Source organism: Mustela erminea, chromosome 1 (assembly GCF_009829155.1).
Source record: "Mustela erminea isolate mMusErm1 chromosome 1, mMusErm1.Pri, whole genome shotgun sequence".
Classification (NCBI taxonomy): domain Eukaryota; kingdom Metazoa; phylum Chordata; class Mammalia; order Carnivora; family Mustelidae; genus Mustela; species Mustela erminea.
The window spans coordinates 153861478-153886544 of record NC_045614.1 but is presented as its reverse complement, the minus strand read 5'-3'; the positions used below and the strand labels follow the sequence as shown (position 1 = coordinate 153886544).

The 25067-nt window shown below is 42.0% G+C and overlaps 1 protein-coding gene across 2 annotated transcripts in view; it reads right to left on the bottom strand.

The window, feature by feature from the left end:
• Positions 1-529: 529 nt before the first annotated feature.
• The window catches only part of HGD (homogentisate 1,2-dioxygenase), a 42984-nt gene continuing 18446 nt past the window's right edge, over positions 530-25067 (bottom strand). For both annotated transcript variants that reach the window (XM_032347560.1, XM_032347569.1), the window contains exons 5-14: positions 20137-20196; positions 18131-18222; positions 16979-17013; positions 16094-16173; positions 15414-15513; positions 13012-13136; positions 10509-10613; positions 7934-8060; positions 3467-3648; positions 530-882 (exon numbers count right to left, since the gene is read on the bottom strand). In XM_032347560.1, coding sequence (XP_032203451.1) covers positions 718-882; positions 3467-3648; positions 7934-8060; positions 10509-10613; positions 13012-13136; positions 15414-15513; positions 16094-16173; positions 16979-17013; positions 18131-18222; positions 20137-20196 — 1071 coding nt within the window. In that variant the 3' untranslated portion in view covers positions 530-717. The remainder of the gene's footprint in view (positions 883-3466; positions 3649-7933; positions 8061-10508; positions 10614-13011; positions 13137-15413; positions 15514-16093; positions 16174-16978; positions 17014-18130; positions 18223-20136; positions 20197-25067) is intronic.

The following is a 25067-nucleotide window of genomic DNA, read 5'->3' as shown; positions in this document are numbered from 1 at the left end:
ATAGGAAGGACTCAGTGAAAGGTTGCCAAATGGACTGATATATGAGTGAATAATAGGGGCCCAAGTACTCTGGTTTGATCAGGCCTAGCATTTCTTGAGATATGGGGCTTTCAATGGGGGAAATCAGGGCAGTTGGTCCCCTCAGTGAATGATGCTCACTCTTAGTGGCTGGGCCTCTTGTCCATAATCATCCATATTGGCTGCTACATGACTACACGATCAGACAGCCTGCTGGCCTGGCTGTCCATCTGTTTTAGGATGGTGCTGGATGTATAGAGCTCTGCTGAACACCTATGCTTTCCTATGCCTGGGACCTTGGCCTTGGTCCTTCCTTGTGGACCCTTGATCATGGTCCTTCCTTGTGGCTTGGTCTTGTGGTCTGTGATAGACACCATGGATTTGCACTCCTGGAATAAAGGCATGCAGGCTAAACTCATGTGAAGGGCTCTTGATCTTGAGTCAATCTCATGGACCCCTAGTCCTGGCCAATATAGGTATGCCTCATCAAGACTTGATTATGACCAATTGCTACTTCCACAGAACACCAGCCAAGTATTTATTGAGTAATTAAGCTGACATAGAACTTTTCAAATACATTTCTCCAAATGCCTGAGTTACTTGCCTGTGAAAAAAATGAGTTCCCATTTTAACCCATCCCCTCTTCCATACTGCCAGAGGGCATGATTCTAAACAAAAACCACACAAACCCATTTTCAATTATGGCAGCAATGCTCCGTTAAGTCCTGCTGGTTTCCTGGAATTGGGGGTGAAGTGGCTCTTGAGAGGTTCCCAGCACTTATAGTAGTTCTCATCCAAACAATTAGAGGTCTTGAGCCCCCACTTTGTGACAGCCATACTTAGAGAAGACTCAAACATAAATGCCTGTAGGAAATGAAGAGGGGGGCAAGAAATAAGTGAGTTGGATAATAAAACATATTCAATTTGATGTCAAGAATAAAGATGTAGGTAGGCAGAATCTTTGAATAATAAGTTGTGTGCTAACATAGTGAGGATAGCAGGCTCACACCTGGGGTTCCGGCTCTGGTGCCACCACTTAGAAGCCAGTGAGACTCTGTGCAAGACTCTTAACTTCTCTGATTTCCATGTTTCATTTAATTCAATTAAAATGGAATTGGGCATGTAAGCCTCACATTGTCCTATAGCATTATGGACCTAAATTTACTACATCCAAAGGTAGAAGCAAAAACATCCTAGGAATATTCATCTTCTTAGGGGCCATCACTCACTATGGCTATGTCCTTGTGGGGAGGCCATGCTCCCCATTTTGTAGTGGAGGAAACTCTGGCTCAAAGCTGGGAAGTGGCTGGTGATGGTACTAAGAAGTGGAAGAGCTAGGATTTGAACTTTCTTTTTTAGAACTCTGATCAAGAGATGGGCTGGGGAAAAGAGAGGGAGGAAAACAGCATAAGGAGGAGGAGGAAGTAGGAAGGAGGAAGCAGAAAGGGCTGTAGCACTTTTAAAAAACCCTATCCTAGAAGATTTTGCGTGGTGGATATCCCACTGTGTTCAGGAGGATTTTCTCTCTGACAGAAAGAATATGCAAGTACTTGGTGCATCTTAGACATTCCAGCTTCACCAACTGCTGATTTCCCTACCCAGTGTGGCTTATAAAAATAAAATAAAACCAAAAACGGAATAAAACCCTACAGTTCTTACATGTTCACATTATTAGAAATTTTAAAAATATAGATGGACAAAAGGAAGTTAAAGTTCTACTGTGTCACAACTCTGAGAACCCACATTAATGTTTGGTATCTAATATACATTGGCTTCTTCATGTAGAGAACAATGGAGATGATTGTCCTTGCCTGACTTCCCATGACAGGCTTGATGTGAGGTCTAGATGAGAACATATGGAAGTGTTGCGTACATTATAATGCCCTATTCAGATATAAATGTTATTATTATGGCTATTCTTGTTGTTGTCTCTTTGAGGACTGCTTCTTAAAAGCCTTGCTGTCTAACTGGAGTGACAAAACCCCATTCCAGCTGAGCTGTGAAGAAAGTATTGTATAAAGTTTGTTTATTCCAAACTGGAATAAGGGTAAGGTGTATCGATGGGCCTGGGTCCAAATTATATAATGGGAAATGGTGATGGAGACCCAAAGTTAGGTCTAGGTAGTGTGCCAGAACCTCCCCTGCCAAGTAGTCTGGGCTCTCTGGCTACCCAGAGTCTCCCCTGCCTTTAATCCCTTCCACAGGAGAGCTCTTTCTGCCTAGTGCCCCAGGCATTTCCCAAAGTCTTGTTCCTCATATAAACAGTCTTGTCATTGCCCCTCTGATGCAGAACACTGCTTCCTGACAACACTGACTGTCCAAAGCCAAGTTGGACACCAAAGATTACTGAGTGACAAGTCTGGGTAGCCCATAGACCTCAAAGAGCCTTTGGATACAATAGCTTGATTGAGACTGTCAAATCACATCTCACAGAGATATAATTCTGCAAAGGCCCTTGGAAAGAGAAAGAGAGCCAAGGCCAAGCAGATGGGACTCTGCACCCTCCTGGTGCAGATCAGCTCCATCAACTCTGGTCCTAGAGTTGGGACTGAAAACAAACTGCATTGGATAGAGGGACAGATAATGTTTTCTGTTTGCAATCTGGGCATGCAGTCAAGCAGGTCTGTGCTATTGATTTTAAAGTCAGGTAGCATTGAAGACATTTGTTTTAAAATGTAAAGCAAATTTGCATATGATTGAGCATAAAATTACTCCTTGTGGTCCATAAACTCCACCTCCAAGAATGCAAAAATAAAATAAAAATCAAGTACCGCCACCAACTGTGATTGTGTTCAGGCTTAATGTTTATAGCCTGATACAGGAAGAATACAAAACAAGTTTTCAGTCCCATCAATTTCATCCCATGTCAAAGTAGAGCAAAAGAAAATGAGAAAACAGCTGAGAACTGCTGCTCACAAGCCCTGGCTTCCTGATCCTCCTTGGCTTTGAACCCCACAGAAGGTGACATCCTGCATCCCTGGGGACTGTAGCCCTAGAGGATTACCTCAACTGCATATGTACTCTGGGCTGGATACAGATAATATTAATAATATTCCCTTGTATTTGAACAGTGCTGGACAGTGTATAAGGTTGAATATAGCCACCTGCTAGGATGGCTACCACACCCATTATACAGATGGGGAAAATGAAAGCACAAAGTTAAGTGACTTGGTCAAGGTCATGCAGGAACTAAGAGCTAGGAGTTGATCTCAGGTCTGATTCGAGTCCAAAGCTCTTTCCACCCAACCACATCAGGTGTCTAGTATACATATAGGGGTGTGTGCATACACACATGGGAATAAACACACACACAGACACACTCTCCTCTCCTGACTCCATGTCTGTGTCTTTGGAGAAATTAAAAAATAAATAAATAAATAAAAGCCACTCCTCTCGAGAAGGTTGGGAAGCCCAGAAGCTGCCAGAGCCTGGCATTAGATTGGCTTACCATGGTACCATCAGCAATCCTCTCGGGTGCCAGCTTGGCTTTGCTGGCCTTCTCAAAGCAGTCAGCATCAGGCCCGTGGGGGGTCATTGAGCTGTGCAGGCTGCCTCCCCCTGGCAGGAACCCACCTTGCTTTGCCTCATAATGACCTTTGATAAGTCCCATGAATTCACTCATGCAGTTCCCTGGGAAGGTTGAAAGAGTATTATTTTTATTATTCAAGGCAAGACCTGTAAAGTACCAAGACCTCTCAAGTATTATTTCTGTGGAATGCCAAGAAGGTAGGAGAATCTGATAAATTTTTAAGGATTCCCAACAAATACTGATAGATGGGAACCCACTCCCCCCAAACATTCATTAGTGTGAAACTCTAGGTAGGCAAAACTCTACTTGATGGCCATGTGGATTATTAGAGGTCTTAAGCTCCACTGCCTGAAAGAAATAATGTTGGATCTAAAGAAAATCATTGCTCAGACAAGAATTTTAATAATAATTAAAATGAAAGTTATAATAAAGAATAGATGTGCCCTATCATCTAGGCTTATACATCCTATATTAAAATCATCTTCTTTCCCAGATCTGATAGCCCCACAATAGTACATGGTATCACCATATTTCTGGTTCCCAATCCAGGAAACCAAGATGGAATGTATGTGTGGGAAAGTCTTGATGGAAGAGTCATGTAATGGAAAGAACCCCAGACTTGGAGACTATTATCAAACAATAATCTGTGTGAAAGGATTTTAGGGCTATAAAAACCATTCCATAAATGCTATAGAGCATAACAAACATTTTCTTCTGTATCTGAATCTGTCATCTTATTTTCCACCCTCCAAAATGACTCTTAGATTCATTCTTTTCTATTTCCATTGATATTCTCTTCATAGAATCCTAAAATTTTAAAATTGGAAAGGATCACTACTTCTACTTAATATAGAAGAATTTCTATATTATTCCTGACAGATTACTTCCTGGGGTTTGCCTACATGCTTGCTATGAATGGAGCTCTCTACTCAACAAAGCAACTTACCATACTCTTAGAAAGCTCTGGGTTTTAGAAAGGTCTTCCATATTAAATGGAAATTTGCTTTAATATAAGTGAAGTCCAGGGTGCCTAGGTGGCTCAGTGGGTTAAGCCACTGCCTTCGGCTCAGGTCATGATCTCAGGGTCCTGGGATCGAGTCCCGCATCAGGCTCTCTGCTCAGCAGGGAGCCTGCTTCCTCCTCTCTCTCTCTCTGCCTGCCTGTCTGCCTACTTGTGATCTCTGTCTGTCAAATTAAATAAATAAAATCTTAAAAAATATATATATATATAAGTGAAGTCCATTGGTCCTAGTTGTGCTTTCTGAAGTCAGCAAAATTTGACAAAAATCACATCTGCACTCTTTCAATCATATGTTTCTTTTGAAAGAAAGCTCTTTATTAGAAAAGCCACATACTTAGGGCAAGAATTAAAGAAATACAATACCTGAGAAAATTGAGGTACCTTTCCATTCATTCACCCATCTACCCATCTGTCCATTCCCCACCCCATCCATCTGTCTATCCATCCACCCACATGTGTCATTGGATACTGTGCTAAATGCTGTGAGTAAGAAATAGATGAGTAAGAAATAGCTCATCTAAAGTTATTCTCATAGTCTGTCCCATGAAAGGTCTGAGAACACAGACCACAAACAGAGCAGAAAGCTACGGCATTGGCAACCCCTGCAAAGCTGGACATTTGGCACGATAGATGCCCCAACCCTCTTCCTTACATGTGAAGTATAACCAAGTGTCAGAATATTTCTGCCATTGACCACGCAGCCATAGTCATCCTGCCTAGGAAACAAAATGCTACTGCAGGCCCTTGTAGAGAAAGTAAGACCCAGATCATAGCTCTACTCATTTCTCCATGAAACAGAAATAGAGGAAAAGAAGCAACTGTAAGATGTCTATATTTTCAAAGCAGTTCTGCTCATGACTGAAATATGTTGTCATCCTCCTCAACCTAGGATGTGTCCTCAGGGTCACCTTCATAGCCTAATTTTAAGAAGAGAGCAATACCAGAATTCAACTTTGATCTGAATATGAATTTAGGTAGCAAGGACTTTGATGATGACATTTCTATATCATTTTCTATATTTCAAAGGACAGGGGAGGGTAGACCTTGCCTCTCTGATTAATGCTGAATCCAGTTGGCTCAACTACATTAAGATGACTGGAGGCAATGTTTCTACAGAAATAATTCTGCACTTCTCCTACAAAGTCACATCAAGGTAGCAAAGATTTTGATTATTGCTAAAGCAATAATTTTAATATCTCTGGAAAAAATAATTTTAGCTTGGGGTTCTGTGGTTTTTCCAACTAACTCAGGCAACCATAGCTTTCTGATATCTATCTATCCTGGGCCAAATGTACTTGAGAGTCTTTTAAAAAAATATTATGAGCCATTTCACAAGGTCATTTGTTTCAGGAGACTGAACTACATACAAACCAAAGTGGCTTGAGAGCTGTATGTAGCACAATACAAACTTGTCTCAGATAGCTCTAGTAGGCTGCTCCCTAGGCAGGGAGACAAGCCGCAGGGCAGCATCTCTCCATGTGTGGCCTGTAGACTTCTCTGACTTGCTAATTCAAAATGCAGATTCTGAGGTTCCACCTCAGAACCAACTAATTATACTCTCTGAGAGTGGGCGCTGGGAAGAATTTTTTTTTAGTAGGCATTCTAAGTGATTTTTATATTACTAATGTTCTCAAAGTGTGGTTCCTGGAACAGCAACATCAGCAGCCTATGGGAGCTTGTTATGAAGGCAGATTCTCAGGCCCCATCCTAGACCTACTGGAGCAGAAATTCAGGGGGTGGAGCCCAAGAATCTGTGTTTTAACAAGCCCGCCCGTGATAGTGACACAAGAAAATTTGAAAACCTCTACCACAAGAACTTCACTAGGTGAGATAATGAATTATCAAGAACTAGCATGTGAGGTACAGGCTAAGTTAAAGCTAAAGCAATTCTCTCTCCTGGATATCGCGTCTTCTAGGGGACTAACTTCCAAGAGAACACTCCTCAGAGAAGATGGTAGTTTGTTTTGATTCTATTTACAAAGTCTCCGGTGTCTTTGTAGTGGTAATTGTATCCTTTCCTCCACTATAACGATGTCCCCGGAAAAATGTGGTGCTGGAATTTGACCATGCAGTGGTTTTCTTCCATCCTCAGGGCCCTACTTCTGTACCTCCTATAAATGCCTAAATTGCCTATTCGGTGCACTATTGTATCTTGGTAAGCTGGGGTATTTGGGAGCTGGTACAGATAAAGGGGAGCTGTATAGGGAGAGAAGGCCCTGAGGTTGACTAAGGAAAGGGATTTGTTTTTATGAATATTCCTGCTGAAATTCACCTCAGAGTCTTTCCAGAACTCTATGTACAAAAATGAAATCTTCAGGAAGTAGAATTGTACACTGACCTTTAGGTTGGATTTATGGCTAGCTATTGGACTATTAAACATGCCAACTTCATTAACTGCAGCCATGAAATACCTTTTTCATTTGTGGTGATTCATTTACTAATAAAATAAATATTTATTAGATGCATATTGTGTATCAGGCACTGTGCTAGGCACATCAGTTAGTGGTCATGAGTGTGTGTGTGCTCTGGCATCAGATTGCCTTCAATTAAATCCTGACTCCACCATTTAACTAGTTGTGAGGCCTTGAGCAAGTTACTCCATCTTTCCAAATTACTTAATCCTTCATGCCTGTTTTACCTTCTGAAAAAAAGGGGATAATGATACTACCTCCCTCTTATAACTGCTTTGAAGATTAAGTGGTTTAATAGTTTTATAGACCTTATAACAGAACCATAGAAAATGGTCAGTAATTATTAGCAGCTAGTAATAATAAATAAAATAAAATAATAGATTTATAATAAATAAAATAAAAATAAATAAAATCTAATAATAGATTTAGTAAGATCTAAATCTGTCTTCTAGGCAACACATGCTCCACAGAAACTGCTTTCAGAATGGGGTCCATTCCCTAGTGCAGACTGCAGTTTCTTTTATCCCACCAAAATAATTGGAGAAGGCCATTTTACTGGCTCTTGAACCAGACTTAGGAAAAGAACTTTCCAAAAACATCAAACTAACCAACAATATCCCACCATTCCCTCTCCCCACAAAGAAGCATCCGAAATGTAAAGAAACATCTTGCTTCAAACTTTATTGGCCTATCTGCTCTCTTTAGGGCCAGAGGAACTGGGCTGTAGGCAGTACTTCCTTCTCAGAGTTAATACATCACTACCATCTCCATGGAAGTCATGGGGTTTCAGCAACTACATATCTAAGGAGCAGCATTAGGGCCTCCAGAGACAGGATCCTGAAAGCCAGCACAGTATGGTGTCCAGAGACCCCTAAGTGGTATTCTCAAAGGCTAATGTTCCACGCTTTGTGGTCTCTTTGGTTTCCAATGTGGCTTGGTAAAATAGAGACTTACTGTGGTAATAAGGAGGCCTGAAGGTCTTGTCAGCAACCCCCCATCGAGGTGGGAAGATGACAAAATCAGCAATAGCTACTCCTGGGCGGAGAGACTTGGCGGTCAATACTGTGAAGATGGATGGGTCCTGTGAAAGCACAAGGAGACGCTGAGCCCATGATGGAAGGGAGGTGACTGGACAATGGTACACATGTCACCCACACTGGAAGGGATTTCCAAACTGACTCTAGGTTTTTGTTTTTGATATTTTGAGTAGGCTCCATACCCATTGTTGGGCCTATCGCAGAGCCCATCGTGGAGCGCAACCTGGAGCCCAGCCTGGGGCTTGACTTCACAACGGCAAGATCAAGACCGAAGTTGAGATCAAGAGTCTCAGGCTTAACCAACTGAGCCACCCAGGCACCCTGACACTGTAATTTCTGATGAAGCCACACAAGCCAAGCTAAGAAGACTGAGCTTATCGCTGAGGTGAAGAAATCACTCATCTGACATTCAGCTCTTGCTGTGCTTGAAGCAAAATGAATTAACACCAACTAAGAGGATTTGGAGCAGCTTTCTCACCCTGCTGAGCCCCCATTTCATGCAAGTATCACCCTGTGGTTCTGAGACCCTGTTCATGCCTGCCTCCAAACCTCAGGTCAGAATGACCAGAGCTAGGATGTGCTGCAGGGAGTTCTCTGCAGAATGGATGCTCAGAGTGAGGTGAAAATAGAATCAAACTTTTGGTACAGATGTAGGTAGGATATACTTCTCTTTAGGGCATCACAGAGATTCCAGATGGTATCCTCATTGCTTTCCTTACCCCTGTTTGACTCTCATATCTAAAATACATCACTTATATCATTAGTTTAGGTGGTGGTAATGTAGAGGGCATAGGCTGGGGGGACAATATTGAAATTTTAAAAGAACTCTAGAACCTTTCTAAAATTGGAAAGATTGAGATTCAATTTCATTGAAATCAATGATCATGTTTGCTCTCACATGCCATGTTAGGGTCTGGGATTCAAAGAGACCTATTCCTTGCCCCTTTAGCATTGTTAGTCGTGGTGGTGGGTTGCAGGTGTGTGGACAACTGACCACAGCAAGGTGCCAAGAGTGATCTCACTTTATAAGTAGAACTCCAAGGGATTACAGAGAGTGCCTACCTACCTAAGAGCATCAGGGAAGGCTTCAAAGAGGTGGTGATATTTGAGGAAGGTCTTGGAAAATAAAGGAGAAAAAAAAAGGAGGGAGGGAGGAAGGAAAAAGAAAGAAAGAAGGAAGGGAAAGGAAAGGAAAAGGCATTTTAAGCATAGAAAACAAGAAGGACATCAAAATGCACAGAGATTTTTTTAAGAGGCAAGAAAGCTAAAGCCCAGAATGCATTGGCAGAAGGCACAAGGGCTAAGAGTTGGTAGTGAAAAAACTAGTCTAGGGCCAGATGGTAGAGAGCATCAGATAGTATGCTTGAGAGCTCAGACAATCCTAAACACATGGGGAGGCTGCAAAGGTTTTCTAATGCAGCGGTAGAATGATCAGACCTGGATTTTGGGAGAATAATGGTAGCAGCAGTACAAAGATTGGACCTGTGCAAGTCAAAATCCCAACCCTATTGCTGTGAGACTTTACACTTCTTCATCTGCCTTAAGAAATTATCTGAAATTGTTAAAGAAAGGGTAGTGAGACGCAAATAAAGCTCTATCCATGTCTCTGGATCTTTTTTAATGCTGCTTTGGGCTTGATGCCTCATTTTCTTTTCCCTTTTGGTTTTGTTACGAGTTGTTGCTCTTCAGAAAGGTAGTTTTGTTCCCCTAGAGATGAGCTGAGCTGGCTCAGAGTAATCTTTCTGTCTCTGGTTCTCTGGCTTCTGCTCTAATTATCCCTCCAGCTTTTTAAAGTTAATCTATTATGAACTAGGCTGCAAAATAAACTTTCCCCCAGGATCACAGAACTAGCACTTTATCACGAATGTGGGGCCTTGGGGGCTTGCCCTATAGACCAGGGACCTATTTGTGGCCCTCTAATTGAGTGAAAAATATCCCTGAGTTCACGCTTTAGACCTTCTCTGTTTTTAAATTCAGGCACTGAATATCCTGAGGAACTTTAGAAGAGGGCTGTCTGCTCCATCACTGCTAAAAACAGCCCGGAGTGGAGGCACTGGAGTAGGCAGCCGGACAGAGCAGACTCAGCACTTGTAAGCAGGATCAAGAACTTTCCAAATCCAGAGCTGTTTCTTTCTCATGACTTTATCACTAACATTAGCAGTTGGTTTCTTTTGGGGATACATTTGCCAAGAAGAAACTAAGTTTTTAGCCATCTACGGGAGTTACTGTGAAACTTCGTGTAAGAACTAAGCCGAGTTCAAGGGTGAGTGTGGCATGTCAGGCTTAGCTCTCCCAGTAGCTGGTTATTTACTCCTTCCCCAAAACCTGACCAAAAGTGATTCAAATTCCTGTCCACACAATGAGGAATGACAATATCTTGGGCTTCCAAGGGTGATCTTGGAAAAGTTAAATCTGAATATCGGGGACCTACTCTGGACCCTCCCACCTAAGGGCTGTCATATCCCCAGAGCCCCTCCATGGTGCAGACTTACTGCGTGGTCAAAGGCCACCGAGTTAATGACCATGAAGTTCTCCAGGTTGTACTTGTATGGGGTGTAGTTCCCGTGCCAGGCCACAACATTGAATGGGGAGACGTCCTGATCACACATACAGATACACACAAAAAAGCAGGAAAAGATAATCTTAGTGCTTAATGCTTCCGTAGTTGCCACAGTTTGTACGTGGCATCATTGTTTCTCTTTTAGGTTTGATTTTGTTCTCATAATGTAGTCATGGCATCCTTTGGGAGAATTACGACCCTGAATCATTTTGTGGTTGCTTCATGTGCCTTCAAACTGTCCCTTGCTCAGCCAGTAACCCTATTTTTCCAGTTCATAAGCATCAGCTGCCTCCGATCACATGTGCAGCAGAAGCACAGCACATTCTCCAAGTAGTGCCTTTTCAACAATTTTCAACAGAGTTGTGAGCATCTGTGGAGGTCAGCAATTCCTAGCCAATCTGAGCCACCGTCTGGGTTTCTTGGTGCAGAGGGCAGGCACTTGCTGGGACTGCTTTCCAGGTAATTACTGCCCAGAGGAGCTTCTGGTACACACAGTGCCTGGGCTGCTGAGTGCAGGACGGTGAGACAGTATCTAAAATTCCAGTCCTAAGGACTTGAGTTTTTAGAGACCTCCCGAGGTGATGCTCCTTGGGCCTGCTCTGGGTTAGGAGAGGATCGGTGCTCTGTGACAGGAGTCCCCACGGCAGCTATGCATCTGTTCTGGAAACAGTATCTAACTCAAAAATATTCTAGAGACTTTACTGAAGGGACTGCTCACAGAGCTGTGATTAGGGTTAGGTGAACTGACTAGAGATGCTGAGGTTTCTGAGCCTACAACAGTGGGAAGACATTGCCATCCCTTTGCCTGTAGGATATGGGAGGAAGATGTTGTTATAGGATTCCAACAAGAGCTAGAACCATGAAGAAGGGGCCGCTCAGTGGTGTGCTGGTAAATATTTAACAACTAGCAGCTAGCTCTCTGGAGGAAAAAAATTCTCTGTTTTATAGCGTTTGCTAATTTGGCGGGGGTAATAAATATTCCGCCCCAATCACCTTTGGGCTACTAATAAAATGCTGCTGAACAGAAAGCTGGGAAGAAAGAGTCTGTCAGCTCTCTCATGCCTGGCTCCAGCATGCTACTGGGGCCACCCAACAGGAACTGAGATCATGTAGGGACACAGTCCCAAATAGGGGAGAAACAGGAGAAGAAACCCCTCAACTTGTCTTTCCTCCTGCCCTGCGACTTCCTGTGAGTACCTCCCACTAGTTGAATCCAAACCCAAACCGGCTGGCTGGGGAGCCCAGATAGGTTAAGCTGCCAGGGCACAGATCATGGCCAAGAAGGGATAATGGATCAGTGTGGGAGGTCACACAGGGAATAACGAGCACAGAGTCCACTTAGAATGTGGAAACTCATGGAGCTGCTGGTTACCTTTAGAATGGTGGTTCTCTATCAACTGTATGTCAAAAATAATATGGGAAGCATGCTTAAAATGAATGTAGGTTTCCACACTCCATGCCCAGAAGTTATTATTTTTGCTGGGCTGGAGTAACATTGAAGGATTTGCATTTATTTCAAACAAGCCTCCCTTGGGATTTCTGACGCTTATGGCCTCTAAACCACATTTTGAGAAATCCTGACCCAGACAATATGAAAGTGACAATGTGTCAATGAGGCTGACAATTATCTCTCAGGGGTTAATTTTAAGTGCCAAACTAGTTGGCCTCTGCTGGTTAGCATACCATGTACTTTGGATGCTGTCCAAGGAAAATAAAATGCCTTGAAAAATATAAGATGTATGTCAAATGGGCAGAAATAATGGTAATAAATAATGGTAAACAGAAGAAATCTTTGGATTATTTTGGTTATATAATTACTTTCTGCTAATATATATTCAGTACATTGAATAATAATATAATATATGCTAAGATAGTATAGATTACATATTATGTTATTATTTATCATCATATTAATATCTATGCCTTTGCTTATCTTCCGAGTTTACAAGGCTGGTAGTATAAACTAAGCCAAGCTAATTAACTAATTTCTACTTCTTTTGTATAAGTCATAGTTTGTATTTGAAATATGGTGGCCATTGGTAATATAAATCTTAGATGATCTGCTTGTTTACTCATTTCCCTTTTTCATAACATATTACCCTGCCTGTATAGTATATTTTATACACCATTTTTAGAGACCTACATTTGCCAGGATTTTTACTGCTTAGTGAGTGGGATAAAGCACGACCTTTGGAGTCAAACAGGTATAGGTTCTGATGCTAGGTCTTCCATTTACTATGACATTTGGTAAATTATTTGTCACTACATTTTTGTGACTACAAATGAGGCAAAAAGTACCTTTTTTGTCATATCTCAGTGGTATAGTAAAGATGAAAGGATATAATATATGTAAAGTACTTAACACTGGCCTTAGCAATCAGTAGGTGCTTAATAACTATTTATTCCCTTCTTGTCCCCCGACCCTCTTACTTTACCTGTTTGGCAGCAAATAGCTTGCCCTGGTATTTATTAATCACAGTATAGCCACCTGGCACTTGGCGATCTTCATACCAGGCAACGGGTATCAAAAAATCACGAGGATTGGCCAAGCCATTGGCTCCTAGAACACAGCGACCCAAAAGTCTTTTAGACACTTCTGAAATCACATTGGAAATCACATTCTGAAACCATAGTTGCACAAAGAGAAAGGGCCATGTCAGGAGCCATTGCACTATTTGTTTTCATTGTCCAAAGGCTCATTGGAATCCCAATCTGGTACCGTTTTAGGAAGACTCAAGGAATTTGATTAGGAAAAAGAATCATGAAAATCATCATCATCCTCACCAGTATCACCTTCTAAAGTTGTAGAGTAAATGCGGTTTATTGACCATGTTACGTGCATCATTGCCTCACTGCAGGTGAGGGGAGAGGATGAGACTAGAAAAGAGGCTCAGGGAAGGTCTGGTAGAATCCTAGAACTTTTCCCCAAGAAAACCGTGATGATTCTAGAACTCATCTACAGTCCCCGATCTCAGAAAGGAAGGGTTGCATACTGTTGCCCCAGGCACGCCTCTGCTCCTCAGACAGAAGTCAGAATCCAAGTCTGCAAAACTGCTCTCCAGCCTGACAAATCTGTCTGCCACTCAGGAAAAGAGTACTCAGGACTTGCCTCCTTACCTTTGTTTAGGAGCGAGTGTTCCCTCCAGAGAAAGAAAATAAATCAAAAGACCAAAAATAAAAAGTATAAGTGCAAAAACATAATTTAACTCTGAGAGGAGAGACCTGGGGAGTGTTTTATCATTTCCAGCTCCTGGGGTTAAAAAATATAAGCCCCCAGCTGGTTAGTAAATTATATATATTTTCCAGAGGGTACGTGTTCCACAGAACCTGGAGGCTATGCTGACTGTAGAGCAGCAGGAAGCCAGACTGAAGTGGGAAGAGCGGGTGGCGAACAGGATGACAGACGGCCCACCATGGCTCCAGCTGCCTTTCTCCTGCCTCCCACCTTCCTCTGACTATTTGGATCTCCCCAGGGGAGTGACCAGAAGGCACATGATGGCCTGTCCTGTTTTGCTCTAAAAAAGCTGTTGACAAAGAAAGGAAGAACTGGGAGGTGTGGCCACCACCTTTAGCAAGCATGTCAAAGATGAAACCAAGGGCCAATTTTCCCAGCCACTTCTTTCACTCCAAGAGATGTTTTGAGAGCAACTCCTCCTACCACCTTCACTTCTCTCCTCTTCTCCTGCCTCCAGTTTGCCAGAAGAATCGGGGGTGGGGGGACCTTGATTCACTTTTGAAAGTTTTCATCTTGCCTCATGGAGGCTGCCTCATGGAAGAGGTTTCTAGTTCCTTCATGGCCCAGAGTTATCTGTGTAGATTTTGTGGAATGTGCTGATTTGGAATGTGAAGTTTGTAAAGTATGCATATCTCAGCCCACGTCCCCTTTCCATAGGAGTACAGCCCTTGCCGTTTTTACGGCTTTCGCCCACTTTATTGTCTACACACAACTTATTGACTTAAGAAAATGATCTCCCTCTTATTCACAAAGGTCATTCCTACATGTATGGTTTTGCTTAAGCTGTTCCCTTTCCTTTATATTTGTCCTCCCCTTTTCATCAAGAATTAGTCAAATCTCGGGCACCTGGGTGGCTCAGCGGGTTAAAGCCTCTGCCGTCGGCTCAGGTCATGATCCCAGGGTTCTGGGATCAAGCCCCGCATCAGGCTCTCTGCTCAGCAGGGAGCCTGCTTCCCCCTCTCTTTCTGCCTGCCTCTCTGCCTACTTGTGATCTCTGTCTGTCAAATAAATAAAAATAAAATCTTTAAAAAAAAAAAAGAATTAGTCAAATCTCATCTCTTCTATAACGCTATTCCTGGTGACTTGGCCCCCAGTAACCCAAACTGCTAAATCCTTTAGCGTGTACACTGTATAACCAGAAATCTATTACATACTGTTTGCTCTCCAAAGGTCTATATACTACTCTAGTGAGAGATTTATAATGGGTTGGCTTTGATTGTTTACTTTTATGTACGTATTTTATGGGAAGAGGCTTGTGTTACCCTTGATGAGATTCCCATCATTACTCTCAGCACAACATAGGGCCAAGACTAGCTGATGGACTGATCTACTAACAAGCTAATTGATGATTTCATTTCATCAACTAGGTCAACCAATGCACAGAACCCCTAAACTTAGAGGTCTGAAAAAAAAAATGTCTAGGGTTGCTTAGAGAGTTCTAATAGGTTTCTGAAATTCCCAACTACGCTGGATCTAGAGAAGTTGTCTAGAGAAGAAAGTTGAAATTTGAGTGAGATCATGAGGGGAGAAGGATGTTTAACTCCCATGTGATTATCTGTCCTGTATCTCAAGGGAACTTAAAAGTTTGTAATGAAGATTTACCAATTGGTCCCAGGTCAGGCAACTCAAAGTGGACACCGTAGACCTCCAGGATATAGCCCCTGGTCTCTTCGAAGACATCAATGCTGAACCGCATTCCTCTCTGAATGGGAAGCAGACAGTTGTGTGCACTCCTAAATCATACGTATGACTATGAAGAAGCTGACCCAGAGCTACAGCTAGCCCCAGATGCAAAACTAAAGCTATAGTCTGCTGAGCTATATTTGGGAGTTGACCAGCTCAAAGATGAGTTAAAATGAAATATTTAACCCCTAATCACATCTGTGACCCAAACCAATTCTACTCTAATCTCCCATTGGGTTGAGAGAAACCAGTGCTCTGATACAGCCAAATTTTTAAGAAATTAATCTTCACTGCACCCCACCCCACCCTCCACACCAGTCCATGGGAACAGAGCCTTATCCAAAGTGTGTATGAGTATTGACATACACATGACCATTGACAATGTTCTTTGCTTTGTGATTATGTCCTATTTTAAAACAAATCAGGCATCCAAGCTTGCTTCCCCTTCTGCACAAGGAGCCTCCTGCATGACTAAAACTCCCTCCCTTTGCTCAGACACGATCCACCAAGAAATTTTAGAGTTGGAAATGACAGCAGCTGCAACATCTGATTGTTCCCAAATTAGGGAGAGGCAGGGGAGAAGGGGACACATCACCAACCTGAATGACGCAGATCTCATTGGGCTGCACAAGCATCTTGCCAAACTCGGTGTAAATGTGAAGTTTCCCTTTCTGGGGAACTAACAAAAGAGACAGGGCAGCAGTGAACAATTCTTACCACTTCATGAAGAGTAAAAGGCTCAAGGGCTGCATCTGATTTTTCACTCCAAAAGAAAAGTTTTATTGAGTCTCGTGGGGGGGAAATGTATATTCTGACAACCTAGGTTAGCAATTTTACTAACTGGAAGAAAGTGAATGAAAAAAATCGTTCTGCTTACTTTTGGTTGTCAGGTAAGGAGCTTGTATATGCCCAGTTCTGTGGATTGACCAAAAAGGGCAGCAGAAATTGGATGGAAAACCATTCATTTCTGATAATTCCAGTGAGTCTGGCATTTGCATATCTAATGTCTACACCAAAATGGTCACTGCAAAATATCAATACTGAAACCATCAAAAAGAATGGGTAGACCAGAGAAATATCTAGTAGGCATTCTGTTTTAGATGGCATCATGTAAATTTTTATCTAAATGGCAGAGATCAGTGACAGATGGTCTTTTCTTGGGCGGGTTTGAAGACAAGTAGAGTTATCTTAATAATTTAATCAAATATTGGTATTACTCTTTATTTATTTATTTCTGGGAAGCTTCCCAGATCTCCCATATTAGAAAGGCCCTGCAGAGATGGGCAAAGACAGAGAGACCAGGAAATAAACTAGGGTCTTTGAGGTACAGCAGAAATCTTTTCCAGACCACCAATGGCCTCTCGACCTCAGTCTGTAGATTGCACTACATAAGACAGACTGAAGGATAAAGGAAAGTAATATGTATTAATTGAAAAGTAGCTTGTGACTTGGGATCACTTCACAGTGAAATCTTCAGAACTTACCAATCAAGAAGTCCCCATCTGAATTGTAAAAACATCTGAAACATAAGAAATAATTCCTGTTATTTCGATTTTAACACTGTCCAGACAAATTAATTCACTCCACATATTATTGTTTACCACCCACCATGTGCCAGGCTCAGTGCTGGATATAAACTGGTGAGCAAAGTGACCCAGTCTCTGCCATCATGCAGCTTAGAGTCTAGTAGGAAGTCAGATAGAAATCAAATAATTACAGAACTGTATCATTGTAGACTGTAACGACACTATGAAAGTCAAGTTCAGGGGGATGAAGGAATAACGAACCTGATTTAATGTGAGAGGTTAGCAAAGGCTTCCCTGAAGAAGGGACATTTGACCTGAGATCTGAAGGAATTATCTAGGCAAGAGTTTGGGGAGTCGGGAGAACATTTCTGGCAGAAAGAATAGCACATGCAAATGCCCTGAGGCAGGTTGAAAGAACTGAGTGAAGGTTAGTGTGGCTCAGGTGAAAAGAGAGGAAGTAGTATGATATGATGTTGGATCCAAAGAGACATCTTCAGTGCCTTGTCATGGCTCAGAGAAGTTAAATGATTTATTTAAGATTATTCAGCCAGGAGGAGTGAGGCTTTGGATGTAACAGTCTGGTTCCAGAGGTGTGTGCAAAGCTGCTATGAGATTCTGCTTCTCCAAGAAGAGGCAGAATGTCATTTACATATTTTTTTCTGATTCAAAAAAAAAAAATCCAAAATGTAAGCTCCTCTACTAAGGAATGTTAAACTTACACATTTAATAACTGAAGCCAAAGTCTGTCATCTTGACCAGACACCAACATGTGGCCCTTAATGGCTGCTCATGCAGTATGACTTTGGAACAGCCCTGGGGAACTTTAAGAAATTAGAGATATTCTGACCCAAATCTGGTTAAAGTCAAAATTCCGTCTAGCTTCTCAATGCCCACTGTCGGTTTTCTATTTGCATTGTTATGTGAAATTCTTGTTCATGTTACAAGAATCAGTCAAAACTGAAATGCTCATTTATTAATGAATGTATATCAATGTTGCTCTGGCGGCGGGTGGGGGGAGTCGATAACAATAAAACAACAACCTGGCTTTCACTCTCTGGCCAACAGCTCTTGGGGAATAGGAATGTTCTGCCCAAGCATTGAGACACTTACTTGTTCTCCATGGAGGTGTTACAGAGGAAAATATGGATGGCAAGTCCATTGTTAGACTTTATGTCTCCAGCTCCACACAAGGTATGCAGGCCCTAGAAGGAACCACGGGAGAAGGAAGGGTGTATGCAAGTCTTGTCCAAGAGGCTATCCCTCCTCCTGGTCCCTGAGAGCCTGGAGACAAGGTTCTACTAGGGTCTGCTCTGTGTGACAAGGGGAACATTTGGGGTCTAGCCTGCCTCTGAGGAGCTCAAAATTTATGGGTTTTATGTTTGGAAGGTAGTGGCTTACCCTAGTTGCCAGCCATGGCCCTAGATCTGAATTGTGTCAGTGGTTAAGATGACCTTACCTAGCATTTTATCTGTTTGGTGCTTAAGATCAGCCTGGAGGAGAGTTTCTTTCAGAGGTAAAACCAAGCACCTAGGATGCTTAGGGAGGAAGCTTGCCACATTAAGAACCAATTAATGCCCCTCAAATACACCTCACCAGCTAGGCAATCCCATGCTTATACATAGGATCAGCCCTAATTTTTCCATAATAGAGAAGTGGAAGCATTCTGACCAATTGTATCCTCTCTCTTCATCATCTACAGTCCAAGAAACCTTAAGACATGGGTCTTCTCAAAACTCTCAGTCCCAAACCTGCAGATGGAAAGGTGGGAGCTCTGCTCCTGCAGATATCCATAGTTCACCCAGAGTGGGGGACTTCTTTCCATATTTTAATTCAGTTTGCCCGTTTGGGGTCTATTTCGATCAATCTACATAGAGTTTGGAGCACTTAATATACATAAGGAATTCTGCATGAGCCCAACAAATTGACCCATGGCTGGGCACCTGGACTCTCCCTAAGTGAGCCATGGGATAAGGTTGGTCTGCAAAAGCTTCTACTGGCTTCTTTGAGCCCCTCTGCCTTGTAGCTCCCTTCCCTTTCCCCTACATATGGTTTGATCTGAGCATAAGTGTTCTAATACTCCCAACACTGGTAACTACCAAGTAGAACTTCTGATCAGCATTGCATTAACTAGAGTTGTCATCCTGAGTCGTTGCTATTCTAGGTCCATTTCAGAAAGTTCATGAACTTGGATGGGAACAAAATTATATATTTATTTTCACTAATCTCTGAAATGTATCATTTCCTTCAATTAATATGATGTAAGCAACAAACCACAGAAATATTAGAAGTTTCTGTAACCTGGTCACTGATAGAAATCACGGATATTTTTAGATCACATTATAGTTGTTACAAGCTATTCCAGAATATTGTTTATGTTCACACTTCTAACAACTATAGCTTTTAGATCTTTCCATAGATTTTGTGACTCAGTGCATTGATAAGGAAGCATATATGTTACTTACTATAAAACCAAATTTGTTTTTTTAATATTTTTATCATTGTATTTCAATAGGATCAACTTCTTTGTAATTTTACATAATTTATTTTATTCACTTAAAAATACAAGCTTTACCAGGCTATTATAGGAGTCCATGGAAAGGGAAATAAGCCCTAAGTGACTCCTCACTATAGAGAAAGAACAGAGGGTTGACAGAGGGAGGTGGGTAGAAGATGGACTGGATGGGTGATGGGGATTAAGCAGGGCATTTGTTGTGATGAACACTGGGTGTTGTATGTAAGGAATGAATCCTTGAACTCTACTCCAGAAACCAATAGTGCATTGTATGGTAACTAACAAAATTAAAAAAAAAAAGGGGGTGGGGAGGCTCAGAATCCCTGTTCTAGCCCAAAACAAAGAGACCAGAAACAGGTAAATGCTCAATTTCCATTGGCCATTCAGAGGTTGTAAATCGCTCACCAGTGCCCTTAGTGTCCTCAGCCATTTGGTGCCTGTAAATAAGACATCCCTGGCCAGCCCTGGAAGCAGGGGCAGGTGGTGCTGTCTCTGCTGCCTACCTCTGAGTTGGCTGCCGCTTGGCATTCAGCCTGCCAATGGCTGGATCACTCACCGGGGAAGAAAGGAGAGCAGAGGGAAGGCGTGGATGGTATTGACTTACGCTCACGAAATCCACCTTCTTCTGGGATGTTTTTGGAATCTCAAATGGTTTCCATCGAAGCTGGGGAAAAAAATACACGTAACAAGTAAATTATTTTAGAAGGGGAAGCCATAGGCCTTCTAAATAAATAACATCAGTTACACAGAGAAAGGACGGCAAGTCAGCCTGTGTGACTCCGACTGCTTGTAATTTTGTTGTTCTGAAATTAATAATTACTCATTATTTCCTAAAGGGTCTCTGGATGTGTGTATGTGTGTGTGTTTAATCCGTGTGTGTGTGTGTGTGTGTGTGTGTGTATTTTTCATTCTTTAGCACTTTAAATTAAAAAATTTTTAAAAAAGGATCATTGCTTCTTATTTCAGAAGCTGTTTGTTTTCTTTAACATTTTGCTCAGGCACATCGGTGAGTTTTGACTGATGCTGCTTTTTATGCTATTTATAATCGGCTCCCTTTCCTGGCATGCCCGCCTCTCTGTGTGGGCTCCTGACACTGCAGGGGAAGGTTCTACTTCTACTTCCAGCCTTGGGAGTTTTGAATTATTTCTTTAAGAGAAAGAAAAAGCACCCAACTGAGGTTGGATTTAGTAAATGCTGTACCGGGTTCCATTTCTTCAGCAAACCCCACATTTGTCCCCAGGCTGCCTGGCAGTTCAGTTTAAATCACAACAATCTTTAATTTAATAACGAAATGATCTAAGGAAGTAGGGAGAAAAATCAGCAGTCAGGGACCTACCAGAAGTATGTCAGCCCAGGACTTATTAATCAACCTGGTAGCTGGCACGCCCCAGCCAGCCTTGCAGCAGATAAACCCCAGGACATCTCATGCCCTGGCCTGTGCCCCCATGGCCGACTCCACTGGCCATGGCGCCCAGTCAGTGCAGGCAAGTCAGGCCTTCCCTAGGTCATGGGGCTTGGCTCATTTTGTATCCCAGAAAGGCAGCTGAGTGGGAGAGGAAGCGGCAAGTGGGAAAAGTGGCACTGGGATTATTCTGCCTCTCTGACATACATAGTCAGGTGGCGGTCTTCATTTTTTAAAAGCCAAACAGGATGATCTCATCCTGGTACCACTTAAAAAGGACATAAAATGTCGGTTTGAAAAACGTTGTTGAAATCGTGCCTCAGAAAGAAGGAAAAGGTTTAGAGGCATCTGGATGGCTCAGTTGGTTAAGCATCCGAGTCTTGATCTCAGCTTAGGTTTTGATCTCAGGGTCATGAGTTCAAGCCCCAAGGGGGGAAAAAAAAAAAAGAAAGGAAAAGGTTTAGGGTTAATTCCATTAAAGGTGATATTTCCTGGGAGGGAGGGGACCCTGAGAGCAAGGATCTGGGAAAGGGTTTCTCTGCCTTGGCACTTTTGACATTTGCACTGCATAACTCCTTGTTGTGGGGCTGTCCTGTGTTGTAGGATATCTAGCAGCATGCCCTGACCACTACGCACTAGATGCCACTAGCACTACCCCAAGCTGTAAGAACCAAAAATGTCTCCAGACATTGTCACATGTCATCTGAGGGACAATTTTTCCCTGGTTGAAAACCACTGACTTAGGAGGGTGATCCCCTGACATCAGGAAGAGCCACAGCTAAGCACTACCAGCTTTTTTGAGAGGAAGTTCTAGTCTCGTACTAATCACCACATACTGCTTCCCTCTATGTTAGAAGTGTGCAGTTTGTACAGCCAGGAAGATTGTCTGGAAGACTAGACTACCTAAATAAAGTCTTGGTCCCAAGAAGAGTCATTGGTCTAGTTTCCCAATGGAAGGGATTTAAGCATCAGATCAACAGTTGCCTGGGCAACATCTTAGACCTTTCCAGAGGTTCTGAAGCTGGTTACTCATGAGAATTACCCAGAAGGACTTTGAGACCCAAGACTAAATTAAATCAGAATCTGTTCTGTATTTTATAAGAGCTTTATTTTATAAACGGTCTACTAATGGGACAGCTACATTTTTTTTTTAAATTTTTTAAAGGTTTTATTTATTTATTGGACAGAGAGAGAGAGAGAGAGACAGAGATCACAAGCAGGCAGAGAGGCAGGCAGAGGCAGAGAGAGAAGCAGGCTCCCCGCCGAGCAAGGAGCCCGATGCGGGGCTCGATCCCAGGACCCTGATCATGACCTGAGCTGAAGGCAGTGGCTCAACCCACTGAGCCACCCAGGCGCCCCGGGACAGCTACATTTTAAGAACCAGCAGAACCAGCCAGAGATTCTGCGATTCTTTTATTGCTAAACTAAGCATCATATACAGAAAAGTCCTTCCCGTCAACCAATCAAAAAATTAATCAGTCAACTAAATTGTGGTATCTTTGGCCGGATATGGCAGCGACATGCTAGCTACTAAGTAGCAAGGATATTTAAATAGCACCAGCATAAAGATTTACAAACCTAAGGAAAAAAGGAGAACAAGAAAAGAGAAGGGGAGCCTGGGTGGCTTAGTTAAGTGTCCGACTTCGGGTTTCCCTCAGGTCATGATCTTTGAGTCCAGCCCTCTATAGGGCTCCGTGCTCAGCAGGGTGTCTACTTCCCCTCTCCCTTTCCTCTGCCCTTCCCCCTATCATGCACACACACTCTCTTTCTCAAATAAATCTTTTTTAAAAAGAGAGAGAAAGAAAATAAAGAAAGAAAGAAAGAAAGAGAAGAAATTCTAGTAATAGGAGAAGCACTGCCTGATTTGTTGTATACGCCTTTGTATATCTTCCTGAAATTGAAGTATCTGTTGAGGGTAGAAAAAAGTCCTAAATCCCAAAGAAGAGATTTGTCTTCTATGAGTGGGAAAAACTAAGTCAGAGAGGCTGAGAGGTTGGTTTGGCTGGTTTTTGCTGGTTAGTTTTTTAGTTTTCTATAGCACATCAACCCTCAAGTCATGAGGAAAGAGCCAGGGTTGTCGGATGGACAGGCCCTACATGATGATGTAGAGAGCATGCCTTCAACAAGACCCACACACTAGATGAGGCAGTGGTCTTGAATAATCTTCTCTAATGCAAAAATGATACCCTTCAAATGATGGAGATGGTATAGAGAAAGAAGTAAGTTATCAGCTGGGTCTGACAGCAGCAGATTATACAAGTTCTATATTCAGTGCATTATGAAGGGTAATAAAAACCCAAGCTGGTTCTGATAAATCCTTGACTCACAAGAAGCCAGCTTTTGATCTTTGGGCAAGAGATTTTTGTCAGGAACTTTGGTGTGATATGTTGTGGAATGTGAGGAGGGAGATTTGGGGAGATGAAAAACAGGAAGAACCCATGAAGCAGAGAGGAGAAACATCTCCTGCTAAAGCCAGATGTTCAGTTTAATTGCAGGCTGTGGAGCAGTAACCTCTGATCCAAGCGGGGCTGTGCATCGGGCTGAGCCAGGAACGAGATCTGGGTCCTGCTACTGCCTCTGTTTCCATTTATTCTGTGACCTCAGACAAGTCAAGTCATTTTGTCTCTCTTGATTGTATTTTTTTCTTACATGTAACAATGGGGTGTTGGAGGAAACTATAATTCCAGAATTCTCTTCAGAGAAGAGCTTCTAAGAGTAACAAAGGATGCTTGTTAGTTGATTTAGTCCTATAACTTTTTCAACAGTTTTTAAAATTTATACTATATATTATTGCTAAATAACCCTTCACAAGGAATTTAATTATTAAACATTTCAAAAATAATGAAATCAATTATAGTACTCAATGTAGTATCTTGGCAATAGAGGATATTAATAAATTTCTGTTGAATGATTGAATGAATGAATAAATGTAAGGCACCAAGAACCCTGCTAATATCTCAAAGAATAAGACTAAAAAAAATTTGTGGGATTATCTGTGGTCAAGTGACGTTCTGGCAATAGTAAATTGGGAAATGTTTCTAAAAGTCCAAAGAATTTTTCTAGAATTTAACTCTAGAATGTAAGTCTTTAGGTATGTGAAAAACCCTCACTTCTTCTATATCCTGATTTTCTGTGTAGTTTTTTTATCAACTGTTGAGAGATGTTGAAGTTTCTAACTATAATTATGGATTTATCTGTTTCTTTCACTTCTATCATTGCTTCACACATTTTGTGGCTGTATCCTACAAATTCCATTGGAAAATAAACTTTTACTTACCAGAAATGAGGTGGTTAGAAATAATTTGGAAAGCATTTTCAAGGGAGTACCAAGTTAGAATTAAAAAATTTTTAGGGTGGGGCGCCTCGGCAGCTCAGTGGGTTAAAGCCTCTGCCTTCGGCTCAGGTCATGATCCAGGGTTCTGGTATCAAGCCCCCCATTGGGCTCTCTGCTCAGTGGGGAGCCTTTTTCCTCCTCTCTCTCTCTCTCTGCCTGCCTCTCTGCCTACTTGTGATTTCTATCTATCAAATAAATAAATAAAATCTTAAAAAAAATTTTTTTTAAGGTTACTGGAGAAAAACAGAATCAGTGGCAACATTTAATGATCAGGATTTAAAATGCATGCTCAGTAATGAAAAAGAAATTAGAGAATTGGTCTCAGTATTTCCAGAGTCAGAAGATCGGGAGTTGGACTGGATGATCTGAGTATCACTTTCAACACTAAGATTCTTTAATTTACTGAAACTCTCTCCCAAATGGCCTTGGACTCAACTAGATTAGATGAGTTAGATACTCTGAACAATAATGGCTGACTAAAGTAGACATATCATTAGAAGCCGATATCACCTAAGAATTTGGAAGTAACTAAGAATTTGTAGTGACCACAATGTGTGAGCAATTATTAGCAGTAACTATGGAGAGGCCCAGGGTAATCCCACTACAGTGAGTTTAAGTACAGACTCAGAAAGCTATGTGTATGTGTGGGGGGTGAATAAAATAAAACAGTGGCTCACTGCATTCTTCAGCAAATCTAGTAATTTAAGAGGAAAGCCAGCATGATTTGTGGAGAGAAATCAGGCTTTGAGTGACCCATTGGAGTTCTTCAAAGTAATAGGCAAGAACACAGTTAAGGAGG